The sequence below is a fragment of the Panthera uncia genome (genome assembly GCF_023721935.1).
Source record: "Panthera uncia isolate 11264 chromosome A3 unlocalized genomic scaffold, Puncia_PCG_1.0 HiC_scaffold_11, whole genome shotgun sequence".
Lineage (NCBI taxonomy): Eukaryota > Metazoa > Chordata > Mammalia > Carnivora > Felidae > Panthera > Panthera uncia.
In genome coordinates this window covers 13,271,250-13,288,740 of record NW_026057578.1, presented here as the reverse complement: position 1 = coordinate 13,288,740, position 17,491 = coordinate 13,271,250, and the positions used below count along the sequence as shown (strand labels likewise).

Here is a 17,491-nt window from a genome sequence, read left to right as displayed (position 1 = left end):
GAAAAAGACTCTTGGAAACCTCTCTGCCTTTCAGCTTTGATTTTACATTTTACTACCAAACTTCTAGGTAGAATGAATTTTATTGGTATTTAATTCATACCTACAGTATCTGTACAGGTGATGTCATAATCTAGAACTCTTGGTTAGTGATTATGTGGTTTTGATTTTTTAAAAGCTATGCTTTTTAAGTTTCATTAGCATCCTGTGTGAAATTTTGCATTTTTGTCTCCTCTCTCTCTGTAGTATTGTGCCACCTAGTGGAAATTGATGTCCTTCAGTATATGTCTAAAAATCTAGATGGAATGCAAGATGCATTTTAACATACTGAGAAAAAGTTTGGAAAATTCGAACTTCTTGATTGACTTGGAATTCTTTAGAACAAGGATTGTCTTCCGAAATAAGAATTTAGGACAAATAAAATTCTTTGTACGTGAAGGTTTAGTAGAGGTCTTAAAATTATGAGCTGCTGACTGTTAAAACACTGTTACTGTTTCAACAAGAAACACCCTACGTGGGGTGGGGCGCCTGGGTAGCTCAGTCGGTTAAACGTCTGACTTCGGCTCAGGTCATGATCTCGCGGTTCATGGGTTCGAGCCCCACATCGGGCTCTGTGCTGACAGCTCAGAGACTGAAACCTGCTTCAGATTCTGTGCCCCCCCCCCCCCACCCTTCCCCCAATTGCGCGTGCGCGTTCTCTCTCTCTCAAACATTAAAAAAAAAAAAAAAGAAAATAAACACCCTTTGTTATTTTCATCATTGAAACCTTAACCAAAACATTATGTTTCCATCAGTCGTTACTAAAATGATTGTTGCTATTTAGATACCATGAAAATCCCCCCCCCCCCTTTTCATTGTGCATCTACTCTCCAGGCCTCATGTAGTGGGGTTTACAGATTATTTACATGCTCTAAGATTAGTTTTCAAGTCATAGAAGAAAAACACAGTGGGTAATAAATATTAATGAAATAGTTTAAAGGAAAGCAATGTGCTACTTTGAAAATAGCCTGAAAAAAAATGTAGACATGTATCATTTGAAGACTCCTTACCAAGTGACAGGATAAGCTCTAATTTGTCCTTAGTTGGGTATAAATAAAACTCAGGATTTTTTTCTTATTTTCAATTTTTTTTTATTTGAGAGAGAATGAATGAATGAATGAATGAATGAATGAATGAATCTTGAGCAGGCTCCACGCTCAGAGCAGAGCACAAAATGGATGGGGCTCCATCCCACGACCCTGGGATCATGACCTGAGCCAAAATCAGGAGTCTGATTCTCAACCGAGTGAGCCACCCAGGCACCCCGAGGATTTTTTTTTTTTTTTTTTGAGATTTTATTTTTAAGTAATCTCCACACCTAAGGTGGAGCTTGAACTTGGGACCCCAAGATCAAGAGTTGCATGCTCTACCGACTGAGCCAGCCAGGCACCCCAGGATTTTATCACTTGGAAAAAGTTGATGGTCTCTTTTTCTTGTTATTAAATATGAAGAAGATGCCTTCCTCATCCTTTGAAGTATTCAGAGTATTCAACATACACATTTTTAGTGGGACTTGAGAAACATTTTAGTTTTGGGGTTTGACATTCTGCAGAATTAAACTAGAATATGAACTTTTGATGTTGTCTTCAGGGTACTCATGTATAATTAAGAATATTAAGACTTACCTAACCATTTAGGGAAAGTAGTTCTGAATTATAAGATTCAACCATTCAAGCATACGACATGGGTATTTTACAATGTTTTCATCTTATCATCATTCTTTCTTAGTTGCTGATGTATAGTCACAATGAGCGGATTAGGAGAAAACTCCTTGGATCCACTGGCCCCTGATTCACGAAAACGCAAATTGCCATGTGATACTCCAGCACAGGGGTAGGTCGTTTATTTCCTGATCCTTCACCAAGGTCTCCTCCCCCTACCATTATTTTTTTGACTTAAAACGAACATTTTAGCTTTCTGTTGTTTAAATTCTCAGGTAGATTTTTGTCTTTGCTTAAATAACATGATTTTGCTTTGAATTAAGTAGAATGGCACAGTGATCAGATAGACATCCTTATGATATAATAGAAATTTTATTGGTGATTCAGATAAAAGTGAGTTAGTCCAATAACTAACACTTTTGAGGTAGTGTGAAGCATTTCTTAGTGAAAGAGGTAGGTAGGAGTCAGGAATAGAGCATCAAGATTGTTGCAAATCAGATTACTCTTTAAATTCCTGTAAGAAGATGTTGTAAGTTGATATTTTGGCCTTCGTGAGGTTTCATCGTCCTTTTCCTGAATAAAGTTTGCAGTTTAAAAAATAGAAATCTAATGTTTCATGCAATGTTACGCTAGCCTTTTTAGTATTTGCCAAGGTCACTATGACTTGAGTTTTAATGTGATTCTTACAAAGTAAAAAATGGCTTTTAAGCCTTATGTAAAACCTTGTCATTAATAAGTAGCTAACACTCTTTTTGTTATTATTTGTTGTTTTACTGTCTCTTTGATGTAAAGACTGTGTATCCTTATTTTCTGCATGTCAAACAGAGGCTAAGTGTCCCCAAGGCCACCAGGCTAACCAAAAGGTAGACTTGAATTTAGGTTTGCCTGAATTTCTGCTGTATTGTACTTCTTCTCCAAGATGAGTTTTTGATGGTTTCTATTGGCTAAATTTTATTTGCTTATGTATGAAGGTGCTGGTGATTCTGCTCCCGGCGTTTTTTTGTGATACGTACATTCATGGCCTTCTCTCCCCCCCAATCTCTCTCAGTCTTACCTGCAGTGGTGAAAAGTGGAGACGGGAGCAGGAGAGTAAATATATTGAAGAACTGGCTGAACTTATATCTGCTAATCTTAGTGATATTGACAATTTCAATGTCAAACCAGATAAATGTGCAATTTTAAAGGAAACAGTAAGACAGATCCGTCAAATAAAAGAGCAAGGTAATACAAAGTAAGAAAAACACTCAAATCTTTTCAGAAGGAACTTGTTAACTATGTTTACATTTGCCTTTTTGCTACCTTGTTGCTCACGTGTGGGCTAGTGGGACCTGTCCTGTGTGGGATTGGACAAATGAGTTGGCCAATTTAGTACTCCTTGAGAAATAGTTAATAGAGCATTAGAAAGAGGCCAGTGTTCTCACCCTGTCCCATGTTAGTTGCCTTTCAGGAAGCCATGGGATAGTACATGTAGTAGTGAAAGAAAATTAAGGGTATCTTCTGCCCTCCTGGGTAACTCAAGTTTTAAGATTAAAAATTGCAGAATTGGTTTCTTATCAGGAAATGTTGTGTATGTGCATATGTATGCGCGTGCGTGTGTGTGTGTGTGTGTGTGTGTGTGTGTGTGTGTGTGTGTGTTCTGGGGACTGTTTGGAGGTGAATTTGATCTGTAACTGATATTTGTGATGTTTGTAGTATTGTCTTCTGTCTTTTCAGGAAAAGCCATTTCCAATGATGATGATGTTCAGAAAGCCGATGTATCTTCTACGGGGCAGGGAGTAATTGATAAAGATTCCTTAGGGCCACTTTTACTTCAGGCAAGTACATTATACTCGTGAGGAATTTTTAAGACTTAAGAATCTGCTTTTTGTGACGTGCTTAAACATTGTTTTGCGAGTAGTTGTCCTCAATAGGTATGATTCGCCTATAGCATGTTTCTCTCGCTGTAAAGCAGGAGACGGGAACAGAGAGGAGGCTCTTCATAAAGTGCAACTGTTAACTTGTTTTTGTTTCAACTAGTTCGCTTCAAGTACTTCTCAGTTGCTGGGTTCAGTTCTTCTTTGTAAATTCTCACCAGGGAGTGGGGTGGCTCCTGTAGCTTGATTTCGTATCAAATGGAAAACCAGGAAGTGCTAAGGATATTTCATTTTTAAAAACTCTTTTCAAGATGTAATTCTTCAAACATTAGAGTAGACATTCATTCAGATTTTATGTTGGCTGTATCTATCTTTTTTCCCTCAAATTCTTTTTATTTTAATTCTTTAAATACAATCCTATAGTAATTGTGCTGTGTGAATAGAAACGGCTGAGTGGCGGCTAATAGTTGTTTGCAGTGGTTGTTAAATCACTAGTAGTTGTAAAAAATTCTGTTTAGTGCTAAGGCTGGTGCCTTTGATTGGCCAAGACTGCCGTGACAAAATATCACAGATTAGGTGGCTTAAACAACAGGAATTTATTTTTTAAAGTTCTGGAGGCCGGAAGTCCAAGGTCAAGTTATTGGCATGCTTGGTTTCTCCTGAACCCTCTCTGCTTAGCTTGTGGATGGTTGCCTTTTCCTTGTGTATTCACATGACCTTTTCTCTGTGTCTGTGCACCCCTCGTATCTGTCTTCTTCCATAGGAACATCAGTCCTATTGGATTGGAGCCCTAGTCTTATGACCTCATTTAACCTTAACCCCATAACCAGGGCCCTGTGTCCGAATATCCGCATATTATAGCCACATTGAGAGTTAGGGCTTCAACATGTGAATTTGGGTGGGGGAGACAGTTCAGTCCATAATAGCCCATATTAACCTATCCCACTTTAGGCATTGGATGGTTTCCTGTTTGTGGTGAATCGTGATGGAAACATTGTATTTGTGTCAGAAAATGTCACACAATACCTGCAATATAAGCAAGAAGACCTGGTTAACACAAGTGTCTACAGTATCTTGCATGAAGAAGACAGAAAGGATTTCCTTAAAAACTTACCGAAATCTACAGGTAGTCTTTTAATGTGTATTTCCTTTCTTAATTTTGTAAACACTAAAAAAAAAAGGTTTATTTTTGAAGGAAGGGGGCAAGTTGGGGAGGGGCAGAGAGAGAAGGAGACAGAGGATCCGAAACAGAGCACAGAGCCCCACGTGGGGCTCGAACTCATGAACTGTGAGATCATGACCTTGAGCCGAAGTTGGACGCTTAACTGACTGAGTCACCTAGGCACCCCTGAATTGCCAGCTTTTTAAAAAAACTTTTTTCAATTTGTTTTCCAAAGTCAATGGAGTTGCCTGGACAAATGAGACCCAGAGACAAAAAAGCCATACTTTTAATTGCCGTATGCTGATGAAAACACCACATGATATTCTGGAAGACATCAACACTAATCCTGAAATGCGCCAGAGATATGAAACAATGCAGTGCTTTGCCCTGTCTCAGCCTCGAGCTATGATGGAGGAAGGGGAAGGTAAGATTGACCACATGTTTGAAATGTTTTTCAGACAGCAGCCAAATTTGTAGTTCTGTGATTTCCATTGTTGTATTCATTGACTGAATTCCATGTCCTTACTTGTCTATTTGAGAGATCCGTCCAAAAGTTAAATGTAATCCTTACCTGGTTGAATTTGTATTGTAGATTTGCAATCCTGTATGATCTGTGTAGCACGTCGCATTACTACAGGCGAAAGAGCGTTTCCCTCAAACCCCGAGAGCTTTATTACTAGACATGATCTTTCAGGTAAAAACTTTGTGTATGTGTGTATATACATTTTGTTCATTTGAGAGTTATTATGAAAGTTAACAATTTTTGTAGCCTGCACGCTCATGTAAAAGTACCTATACCCACTGTAGTGAATGCTTTGCATAGATTATTTCTTACGTTTCTTTTTTTTTTTTTTTGAAATTTATTTATTTTGAGAGAGAGAGAGAGAGCACGTGGGCGCGGGCGAGGGGCAGAGAGAGGGAGAGACAGAATCCCAAGCAGGCTCTTCACGGTCAGCGCAGAGCCCAAGTGGGGCACAAACTCAAACCGTGAGCCGAGACCAGGAGTCAGATGCTCAACCGAATGAGCCACCCAGCACCCCCATTTCTTATGTTTCTTATGCAACTCTTAAGATTCAGTAAAACCCTTGACATTTGAGTTGGGTATATTTGACAGTTAAACTCCCTCAAATAAACAAAAAATAAATGTAGAGACACCTAGCTTTCTCTCCCAGTAGCATTTGAAATCAGTGTATTTCTTTTCTCTAACTTCAAACCCATTTTTCATAAACAAGTTTTCAAAAATACGATAATTTAAGAATTACTGGGAGTAATTTTTGATATCAACATGAGCTTCAGACTTGGTCTGCCCTTTTTTGACTATGGGAATAAAGACTTAAAGCCAGTTTAAGTGATCAAGCACATAATGAAATTAAATCTAGTTGCATTATTATCTGTATTCACCTTCGGGTTTGCTCATGCGATCATCTAACCCTAAATGGTGATGTCAAGGCTTGTCTTGTAGGTGCCATCCCAGAGATGAGGGAGCAGGTCGGGCGGCAGAGATTGAGTTCCTTGTCCAACATTAGATCCTGGGTGGTAAAGAATTTGCATTTGGGTCTGCCTGATGTCAAAGCCTGTACTGTTTGCTTTGTGTGCACCTTGTGGACCTGCAATAAGTAATTTGATAACATGGAATAGGTTTAAGTATACATGGGGTGCCTGGGTGGTGGCCCAGTCAGTTCAGCATCCAACTTTGGCTCAAGTCACGATCTCGTGGTTCGTGAGTTCGAGCCCCACATCAGGTTCTGCCAGTGGAGCCTGCTTGGGATTCTCCCTCCCTCCCTCCCTCCCTCCCTCCGTCCCTCCCTCCCTCTCTCTCTCTCTCTCTCTCTCTCTCTCTCCCTCTCTCTCCACCCCCCTCTCTACCCCTGCCCTGTGCACACACTCTCTCTATCCCTCTCAAAAATAAACTTGAAAAAATTTAAATATACATAATATACCTATAGCTATTACATGTGCATATATATGTATATGTTACGTACACATACATACATAACAGTATTCTACTCTTAAAAAAAAAAAAGCTATTTTTGTAGTTTTCAGTCATTTTATGCCAGGCTCAGTTACCTGTCTTGAAGCTGCTTGAGATTAATTTCCACAGATGAAAAAAATAGCAAAAAAAGCTTTTTTGTATACTTAATTGACAGTCTGTTTACACTGACAAATATTATCTTACATAGGAAAAATTTTTTCTTTATTAACTTACTTTGAGATAATCAAACCTGGTGACAGAAATTTTTATGTGAATTTTTACCTTCTAGAGTGGTTCTTACTCTGTACCTATTATGCTTTGGCAGGCTAAATTTTCTCCGTGAATAACAATATTTCACATTTTATAGCTGAAAATACTAAATAGAACATCTTTACTCAAGCAATTTAGTGAATAGAACCTTTAAAATTATCTCATTAATGTCTCCTCTTATTATAAAAGGTAGAAATTACCAGGCAGGCAAAGTGAAATCCTTTTGTCTGGTTCACATCTGAGAGCCATCTCACCATAGCCAGCATTTTCTGGTTGCTGTCTCTCCTTTCATAGGAGGTTTCTTGCCCTCCACAGAATATTTCTTTTGGACTCTGGAGAGATTTTATTCTCTGTCCCAGATGTGAACTTTTTCTGAGCATCTATTTTGTGTTTGTCATCTGGGTGTCAGAGCTGGGCTCAGAGAAGGGGTTGAGGACAGGCCATCTTTATTCTGGGCACAGCACGCAAACGTTTACTCTTCCCTGCAGTGCATTTGTCACTTCTCCCTAGGGGGGCCCCCCCCCCCCCCCCCGTTATTAAGATTTTTTTTAATATGTCATGAAGGGTCTGGATTTTACACAGATTCTTAACTGGGGACTCTGTCCATGAGCTCATCCACCGTTAGTACCTTTCTCATCCCCAGCAGCTTTTTCAGAACCATCTTACGCCGTGTTTTCCCAATCCAAACCTGATTTTCTTCAGCATTTTTACTTTTCCGACAAACACATCATGGACAGGGTAAATAGATTGGAAAGCCTTTTCTGTATCTTTCCCAGTCTCTTGGAGATCAAGTCATTAACCACTCCTTTTAAGTCATTTGTCTGCCCCTCTTGGGTCAGGATTTCCATCACCTTCCCAATTTGGTGGGCCTGTTAGTGCCAAGCAAAAGAGGTTGTCTGGGTCTGAGTATTGCCTTTTCAGTAAGGCATATGTGGAACAGGCAAAACAGCCATTGATTTCTTGATACCGACATGAGCTTTCAGTCATAGTCTGGCACTTTTGGCCGTGGAGCATATTTTGTCTTGGGCATCCGTGTCCCGAATGTTGATCACACGGTTTTTGCCCAGGGCATCCTCAGTAATTATTTTGAACTTTTAAAATGTGACGTCAACATTCTGGGGACCAGTAAGGCTCACTTCAGAAGCACAGTTCTTGAGGCCATCAGAGACCATTGTGTCCGTCGACAGAGTTCTTATGACCGATGTTTTCTGAACATTCCTTTCACTGAACATAGCGGGTGCTTTCTCCTCATATGGCTCTTTCTTCGACAATGGATCGACTATTTTCTTCTTGGCTCCTTTTGCCACATTTTGTTAGGTGTTTATTCTTGCCAATGTTTATTCTTGTCCTAATACTGCTCAGAAAGTGTTGAAAGGCCTAGCCATTTTTTTAAAGGGCCATCTTCATAAAACCTTTAATTTTGTAGTGTTTTTGAGTTGTATAAATTTTGTCTCTCTAGTGTATTTGATGTTAAACAAAAGTTGTCAGAAACTTCCAGACTGGTAGAAATGGGTGTTTGGTTAACCTTCCTGTTTAGATTTTAAGTGTCCAAAGATGCAGTCACCTCTCAGATGAAAAGAATTATCCCTGCTAGCTGTGTAGGTAGGTATTTTCATAGCTGCAGGGACAGACCATCTTCAAAAGAACAATTTTACTGGTAGGTGTTGTTTTTTTCCTTTAATGAAAATGAACCTAAGGTTATCTGGCCATGTTCTATTCTGTACATTCAGAAAGTGAAAGGAGTTCTGTGATACTCTGTACAGGAGGACATTTAATGTAAGAATGTCCTGTAGGACTGTGTCCTTAAAATATATCCAGACTGTGTCTGGATATAGCAGAGTAAGCAGAGCAAAGATTTGGTGTCTTTATTTGAATCTTCAGAGCTAAGCCACGCAGTCAGCGTGCAACCAGTAAATACTTGTGGGTTGGATTTAACTCTTTATTTTCTGTTTAATAGGAAAAGTTGTCAATATAGATACAAATTCACTGAGATCTTCCATGAGGCCTGGCTTTGAAGATATTATCCGAAGGTGTATCCAGAGATTTTTTAGTCTTAATGATGGTCAGTCATGGTCCCAGAAACGTCACTATCAAGAAGGTAAAGAATTTTGAGGTTGATTCTTGGCCTTGTTTGTTTTTGTGTTTGTATATGGCATAAAGTACGTACATGGCTGTAGTTGCTGTTCTGTGCATGTGGGGCAGGAATTCTTTTAGCCTGCTTGTAATTTTGGTGCAGGTCCAGTCTTTTCCCTGGATTTTCAAAATGTGGCACTTGAAGTATATTTCCTTTCTCTCCTCTCTTACATGTGTCTGTTTTGCCAACTGTAGTCGCTGGTAATGGTGTATTTTCCCCAACAGCTTATATCCATGGCCATGCAGAAACCCCAGTGTATAGATTCTCATTGGCCGACGGAACCATAGTGACTGCACAAACCAAAAGCAAACTCTTCCGAAACCCTGTCACGAATGATCGGCACGGCTTTGTCTCGACCCACTTTCTTCAGAGGTAATGATAGATTCCTGCATCTCCTCACATTAAATGCAGCGCTGTTCTCAGGGTGCCTTATTATTAATGTAAAAAGCAAGATTTAATAGAAAAAGCAGAGCCTTTGGATTTGCTGAAGTGAGTTTAGATTCCTGGGTTATGATATATTTTTTAAGGTTATATTTGTATGTGAAAATGAGGATTTGCTCATGAGTTACTTCCTGGGAAAGCTGGGGAATGGGAAGGCCTAATGGATAAAAGAACTATCTAATGTGACTACCGCTGTTCCCTTTCATTTCTGATGATGTGTTACATTGCTTCCAGGGATTGCATTTAAAATTTGAAAGTAGACTCCAAGCAAAACTGAGAGTTTCTCTTGTTGTTGCTAGTGGTAAATGAGCAACACGTGGAAAAGCAGGATATTTACCCATTAACGACCTTGCATAATTTGCAGGTACCTCCAGGTTAGCCCCTAGATGTGTGGCGACTCTAGTGAAGTCCCGCCGAGATTCCAGTTAGTGTAACTGTTGGTCCTCAGTGCTGTGGTGGTGGTCACTCCTAGATTTTGTGGCATATTAAAAAGTATTTCACTGGGCTCGTCATAACTGATCAATATTTAGGTTGGAATTGGTACTAAGTGTTGGAATGGTGCCTAGGAAGTGAAGTTCGTGGCACTTCATCATTAAAAAATAATCTTGAGTGTTTTAATGCATGCTTGTAGTGTTTAAAAAAAGTTTTTTTTTAATGTTTATTTCTGAGAGAGAGACCGAGCGTGAGTGGGGGAGGGGCAGAGAGGGAGGGAGACACAGAGTCTGAAGCAGGCCCTAGGCTCTGAGCTGTCAGCACAGAGCCCGATGCGGGGCGGGAGCTCACAAACCGTGAGATCATGGCCTGAGCCGAAGTCGGTTGCTGAACCGACTGAACCACCCAGGCACCCCACATGCTTGTAATATTTTTTAAAAAATTGTTTTTTTTTAATGTTTATTTCTGAGACAGAGACCGAGCATGAGTGGGGGAGGGGCAGAGAGAGAGGGAGACAACAGAATCCGAAGCAGGCTCCAGGCTCTCAGCGGTCAGCACAGAGACCGACGCAGGGCTCGAACTCACTGACCACAAGATCATGACCTGAGCTGCAGTTGGACATTTAACCAACTGAGCCACCCAGGCACCCCGCATGCTTGTAATATTTTAGTGAAGGTTTGTCTTCTTTCTTTGCAGGGAACAGAATGGGTATAGACCAAACGCGAATCCTGTTGGACAAGGCATTAGACCTCCAGCAGCTGGATGCAACAGTTCGGTAGGCGGCATGAGCATGTCGCCAAACCAAGGCTTACAGATGCTAAGCGGCAGGCCCTATGGCTTGGCCGACCCCAGCTCCACCGGGCAGATGAGTGGGCCTAGGTATGGGGCTTCCAGCACCATAGCTTCAATGAACGCTGGGCCAGGCATGCAGTCCCCATCTTCCTATCAGAATAGCACTTATGGTCTCAACATGAGTAGCCCCCCACACGGGAGCCCTGGCCTTGGCTCCAACCAGCAGAACATCATGATTTCTCCTCGTAATCGTGGGAGTCCAAAGATGGCCTCACACCAGTTTTCTCCTGTTGCAGGTATTTGTGTTGGCATTTCCGTTTCTTTATTTTTTACTCTTCGGTAGTCCTTCTCTTTTTATTCTGTTGCAATTCTTGTAAAGTCAGTTCATTTTCTAATAGAGTTAAGTGGCATTTTGTTATAGCATCTGATAGTCTAATTCTTGCCTTAATTTTTCTCCACATCCAGGTGTGCACTCGCCCATGGGATCTTCTGGAAATACTGGGAGCCACAGCTTTTCTAGTAGCTCTCTGAGTGCTCTTCAAGCTATCAGTGAGGGTGTGGGGACTTCTCTTTTATCCACTCTGTCTTCACCAGGCCCCAAACTGGATAACTCTCCCAATATGAATATAAGCCAGCCAAGTAAAGTGAACAGTCAGGATTCCAAGAGTCCCCTGGGCTTGTATTGTGATCAGAATCCAGTGGAGAGTTCAATGTGTCAGTCAAATAGCAGGGATCACCTCAGTGACAAAGAAAGTAAGGAGAGCAGTATCGAAGGGGCAGAGAATCAGAGGGGTCCTCTGGAAAGCAAAGGTCATAAAAAATTACTGCAGTTACTTACCTGTTCTTCTGACGATCGGGGTCATTCCTCTTTGACCAACTCCCCCCTGGATTCAAGTTGTAAAGACTCTTCCATTAGTGTCACCAGCCCCTCTGGGGTCTCTTCTTCGACCTCTGGAGGAGTGTCCTCCACATCCAATATGCACGGGTCACTGCTGCAGGAGAAACACCGGATCCTGCACAAGTTGCTGCAGAATGGGAATTCCCCCGCAGAAGTAGCCAAGATTACCGCAGAAGCCACGGGGAAAGACACCGGTAGTGCGGCGTCTGGTGTGGAAGGAGGCGTCAAGCAGGAGCAACTGAGTCCTAAGAAGAAGGAGAATAATGCACTTCTTAGATACCTGCTGGACAGGGATGATCCCAGCGATCCGCTCTCTAAAGCACTGCAGCCCAAAGTGGAAGGAGTGGACAGTAAAGGGAGTCAGTGCAGCAGCAGCTCCACCGTTCCTAGCTCGAGTCAGGAGAAAGACTCTAAAATTAAGACCGAAACAAATGAAGAGGTAATTTGTCTGTTTTCCAGCTTAGCCATTGTGGTTAATCCTTGCATTTCTGTGTTAGAAAGACAGTATGTTACGTGCAAAACCCTATCTTCTATTTTAGGTTTATGTGATGGAAGTTATTCTCGAGCTGTCGGTTCTTTGTAATTCCTTTGGGCATCGTGAAGTGTAATGTGACGCAGTTTGGAAAGAACCAGATGTGGGTGTTTTAAAATGTGACTATAACTTGAACCAGTTGGTAGAGAATTTGAAAATTTTCATGGAGGTTTTGTTGTTGGAATGAGAGGGTTGGGTCATGTAATGGTATAGTAGAAAGAAATGGGGGGGAAAACTTAACACGTTAGGTAACAGAATTTTGATTTTTACCTAAAATCATGTTTCCCTCTGTACACGATCTCATTCCATATAAGCGTTTGTCAAACTCTGACTCCTCTGGGAGGTGTTAATGTGCACCTGAGAAAATTAAAGTCTTGGGGAAGTCTTGCTGTTAGGATGTCTATTTAATTTTTGTTGAACCTAGTGCTCCAAATTTATGGACCAAGAGCTCTTTTTATTTTTTTTTTTATTTTATTAAAAAATTTTGTTTAATGTTTATTTATATTTGAGAGATAGAGACAGAGTGTGAACAGGGGAGGGATAGAGAGAGAAGGAGACAGAATGTGAAGCAGGCTTCAGGCTGTGAACTGTCAGCACAGAGCCCGACGCGGGGCTTGAACCCATAAACCTCGAGATCATGACCTGAGCCGAAGTCAGATGCTTAACTGACTGAGCCCCCCAGGCTGCCCCAGAGCCCTTTTTAAAGCATGCCTGTGAATCTTTTGTCGAATGTCAGCTTGTTGCCTTTGTTACTAATCATACTTGTTTTGGAAGGTATGTATAGAGGCAGGCCTCTCTGTCAGCTGATGATCCTGAGTAACACTAGCTCGAAAATACCTACGGTTTGAGAATTAAAGTTCCAGTGCAGATTTAAAAATGCCCCTGTTGAAAGCACTTCCAAACCCAGAGATTTCTTTCAGTAGTTAAAACTATTCTTCATTTCAAGGAAGAAGATTTAGGGTGGGGGTCTAAGTAAGCTAGCCTTTAAGTTGGGCGTTATCATTTCCGGTAACTTGTATTTTACTTGTTCCCGTTTCATTTGTGTTCTTCTGATGAATGTGTATGCGTATATATCTAGTAATGCACACAGGTTAATTAAAAAAAAACTTTTTCCCCCCCCAGGGATCTGGAGATTTGGATAATCTAGATGCTATTCTTGGTGATCTGACTAGTTCTGACTTCTACAATAATTCCGTATCCACAAATGGTAGTAATCTTGGAACCAAGCAGCAGATGTTTCAGGGAACTAATTCTCTGGGTAAGAAAGAACTAGGTTTTATTCTTGCTGCCTTTTTAACGTTTCTTCGCACTTGTATGTATAGTTAACCCTTGAACAACACAGGTTTGAACAGCACATGTTTATTTACACACGTGTATTTTTTAAAAATAAATACAGTACAGGGGCGCCTGGGTGGCGCAGTCGGTTAAGCGTCCGACTTCAGCCAGGTCACGATCTCGCGGTCCGTGAGTTCGAGCCCCGCCTCGGGCTCTGGGCTGATGGCTCAGAGCCTGGAGCCTGCTTCTGATTCTGTGTCTCCCTCTCTCTCTGCCCCTCCCCCGTTCATGCTCTGTCTCTCTCTGTCCCAAAAATAAATAAAAAACGTTGAAAAAAAAATTAAAAAAAAAAAATAAATACAGTACAGTACTATAAACATTTTCTCATGGTTTTCTTAATGTTTTCTCCATTTTATTATGAGAGTGCAGTATATAATACATATGACATACAAAATATGTGTTAATTGACTTATCAAAGTCTTTTGGTCAAAGTAGATAATTAATAGTAAGTTTTTGGGGAATCAGAAGTTGTATGGATTTTTTACTGTGTTGGGGGCTCGGTGCCCCTAAGCCCTGTGTTGTTCAAGAGTCAGCTGTGCTCTTACACTAAGATTGGAATCTAAGCATTTTTTTTTTTAAGAGAAAGAGGGCAAGCATGTGTGTGTGCGAGCAGTGAGGAGGGGCAGAGAGAGAATCTTAAGCAGCTTTATGCTCAGTGTGACGCAGGGCTCAGTGTCATGACCCCGAGGTCGTGGCCTGAGTTGATGTCAAGACACTCAACCAACTGAGCCACCCAGGTGCCCCTAATTAGCATTTGTAAACTTCAAAATGCATACTCTACCTCTCAGCTTTGAATACTAATTCATAGTGCATATGTTTTAAAAAGCGTTCTGGACGTTTTTCTATTTTTAAAAATTCCCTGTTTCTAATTAATATACCAGTAGTCCTGGAACTTTTAGGAAAATGTTCATCATTGGTTGCTCCAGATGAGTACCAGGTACCTGAGCATCTATTTTTGTGAGGCATAGAGACTTAAATTTTAAAAAGCAACTAAAACTGTAGATAGAAGCCTGTCCTGAGACATTTCTGGAACCTGGTTATCTAGCTGGGAGACTTCTTTAGTGTTTGCTGATTCTCCCTCGGCCTCTCTTCCACAGCTATGTGGTTTCCTCACTCATCAGTTTAACGAGGGTATATTACAGGTATCGATCAAAAAAGAGTAATTCACAGTTATCAGGAATGGTGATTATTCATTTTCGATGGCACTATTTCCTAAACTAAAATGGAAAGATCAATCAAATGGATTGGAAACAGTAAAAAGTTAGGAGATTTTGTATTTCATTCCTTGTTTGACTAGAGGGCAACTTACCTGGTTATATTTAATTATAAAATTTTAAACAGAATCCACTTAAGAAGTTCCCTTAGGGAAGAACCTCTGGCAGTTTGAATGTTGCTAGCAGTTGTAATATTAAGCGAAGCGGAACACAAATGACCGTATCAGGCCGCAGAACGATGCCCTAGTACAGCAGCCAGTGCTGGGACTCTTGTTTTCTACTGGATTTGGAATACGGGGTTTTTGTCTTCTTCTTCTTCTTTGTGCGCGCGCGTGTGTTTAGTGTTTATTTTAGTAAGGGAAAGTCTCGTGTGGGTGGTATTGGTATTGATGTGTTGTCCTTGATTACTTATGTACTGAATTGTCAGAGGACATTTTGTATTGTGTATTTGTGTTTCAGCAGGTTTGAGGAGCCCACAGTCTGTGCAGTCCATTCGTCCTCCGTATAACCGAGCGGTGTCTCTAGATAGCCCTGTTTCTGTTGGCTCGAGTCCTCCAGTAAAGAATATCAGTGCTTTCCCCATGTTACCAAAGCAGCCCATGTTGGGTGGGAATCCAAGAATGATGGATAGTCAGGAAAATTATGGCTCAACTATGGGTATGTTATTTCTAATAAGTATTTATGATTAAACTTTTGGGGAAAGCAAATTTAGAATACTTAAAGCCATTTAAATAATTGGGATTAAGTAATAGGTTTATGAGTAACAGTAGCACAGTAGTTCTTTCATAAGTCTCCTTAATTTATTCTGTGGCTTGGTTATTTAAGCTCTTTAAAAAATATTTATTTATTTTGAGAGAAAGCGAGAGAGAGACAGAGAGATTATGAGAATGTGTGCATGCGAGACACGAGCGAGCGGGGGAGGGGCAGAGAGAGGGAGAGAGAGGATTCCAAGCAGGTTCTGTGCTGACAGCACAGATCCCGATGTGGGGCTTGATCCCATGAACTATGAGATCATGACCTGAGCTGAAATTCGCCTAATGCTTAACCGAATGAGCCACCCGGGCGCCCCTGGCTATTTAAACTCTTAAGGAAGCTTTCGGTCTGAGACCTTTTCTAACTTGTAATGAATACATGGCAACAGTTGCCCATCAAAAAATGTCTTTATTTATTTACTTATTTTTTTAAAGTTTAATTTTAATTTTATTTTTTTTAACGTTTATTCATTTTTGAGACAGAGAGAGACAGAGCATGAACGAGGGAGGGGCAGAGAAAGACAGGGAGACACAGAATCGGAAGCAGGCTCCAGGCTCTGAGCCATCAGCCCAGAGCCCGACGTGGGGCTCGAACTCATGGACCGTGAGATCGTGACCTCAGCTGAAGTCGGACGCTTAACCCACTGAGCCACCCAGGCGCCCCTCAAAAAATGTCTTTAAAAAAATAGTCTTCATAGTTGGCCAGTCCTATATTTAGGATGACAAAGCTTTTATTTTATTTTTATTTTTGGTTAAGTTCATGTGTAATGACGGTACTTACACAGCAAGGATTTCATGATAATCTGGAAAAGACGTAATCATTTCTACCTGTTTTAGGTGGACCAAACAGAAATGTGACTGTGAATCCGACTGCTTCCTCGGGAGACTGGGGCTTGCCAAGCTCAAAGACGAGCAGAATGGAGCCTTTGAGTTCAAACTCCGTGGGAAGACCAGGAGCGGATTACAACGCTTCTTTACCCAGACCTGCAGTGAGCGGCTCGATGCCCACGTTGCCCCTTCGGTCCGCTGGCATCCCAGGTGCGAGGCCGGCGTTGCCGCCACAGCAGCCACCACAGCAGCAGATGCTTCAAATGCGTAAGCGTCCCCTTCGCCAAAAGAGAAAGTGAGATGACACGGGGCGGTGTTTGCTCTTGCCTTCTTTGAAAATGCATCCCCTCTTTTTCCTCCACCAGGGCCTGGTGAAATTCCCATGGGAATGGGGGTCAGTCCGTATGGCCAGGCAGCACCGTCCAACCAGCCGGGTTCCTGGCCAGATGGCATGTTGTCCGTGGAACAAGGCTCTCATGGGACTCAAAATAGGTGAGGCTTTATTATGTGACTCTGTAGAAGATGTTAGCATTGGATTATCTAGAAAATGCTCAGAGCACAGGAGCAAACCTGAAAGAGAATGAGAAAAACTCACTGTGACCGAGGTGCCTGGTTGCCACCTGGGCATTTCAGGGATGATGGTGAAAGTGCACCACAGCACTCTGTTTCTGTGAAAGATTGTGTGTCTTCTGTTTTTGTTTAGCTTGATCAGTTACTCATTTGCATGAAAGAAGCCACCTGTCAGTGTCAGTTCTGCCTTCAGTTCTGCAATAAAGAAAAAACGGCTTGATCTGTTGGGGGGACAGTGGTGTAGCTTTGTGCGTTTATTAGCTTCAGTGCTTCTCTACCCAGTGGAGAACAAATAGCCTCGCCACAGAATTTTTCCTGAGGCAGAATGAGTATCTAGGTCCATGCCCTTCTGATGTGTTGGAGGGCTATGGCACCGTATTGTGGGTAAATGGAATTTGTATTGTACTTGTTAACACGTGAGCTCTGTGGCCACGGGGAACAAAAAGTTATTTTGGCAGGTCCCAGGCTCAGTTTGCTGATGGTTGAACATTTGTGTTTTTTTCTTTTTTTCTAGTCCTTTGTGGGTTACTTCAACTTAACAAATATCATAACCATGGCCACCTCTGTTCTTGTATGATCTTGAGACTAGCACCCTGTTCCATCCTCCTC

The 17,491-nt window shown here is 41.4% G+C and overlaps 1 protein-coding gene across 12 annotated transcripts in view; it reads left to right on the top strand.

The window, feature by feature from the left end:
• NCOA3 (nuclear receptor coactivator 3) overlaps positions 1-17,491 on the top strand; it is a 205,158-nt gene that overhangs the window by 171,777 nt on the left and 15,890 nt on the right. For 8 of the 12 annotated variants that reach the window (XM_049649891.1, XM_049649892.1, XM_049649898.1 and 5 more), the window contains 14 exons: positions 1,765-1,869; positions 2,746-2,918; positions 3,411-3,511; positions 4,502-4,676; positions 4,948-5,136; positions 5,305-5,406; positions 8,912-9,052; positions 9,313-9,460; positions 10,658-11,049; positions 11,219-12,090; positions 13,306-13,441; positions 15,192-15,389; positions 16,322-16,579; positions 16,678-16,804. In XM_049649891.1, the coding sequence (XP_049505848.1) occupies positions 1,784-1,869; positions 2,746-2,918; positions 3,411-3,511; positions 4,502-4,676; positions 4,948-5,136; positions 5,305-5,406; positions 8,912-9,052; positions 9,313-9,460; positions 10,658-11,049; positions 11,219-12,090; positions 13,306-13,441; positions 15,192-15,389; positions 16,322-16,579; positions 16,678-16,804 (3,098 nt within the window). In that variant the 5' untranslated portion in view covers positions 1,765-1,783. The remainder of the gene's footprint in view (positions 1-1,764; positions 1,870-2,745; positions 2,919-3,410; positions 3,512-4,501; positions 4,677-4,947; positions 5,137-5,304; positions 5,407-8,911; positions 9,053-9,312; positions 9,461-10,657; positions 11,050-11,218; positions 12,091-13,305; positions 13,442-15,191; positions 15,390-16,321; positions 16,580-16,677; positions 16,805-17,491) is intronic. The other 4 variants (XM_049649899.1, XM_049649897.1, XM_049649895.1 and 1 more) reach the window with 1 other exon arrangement.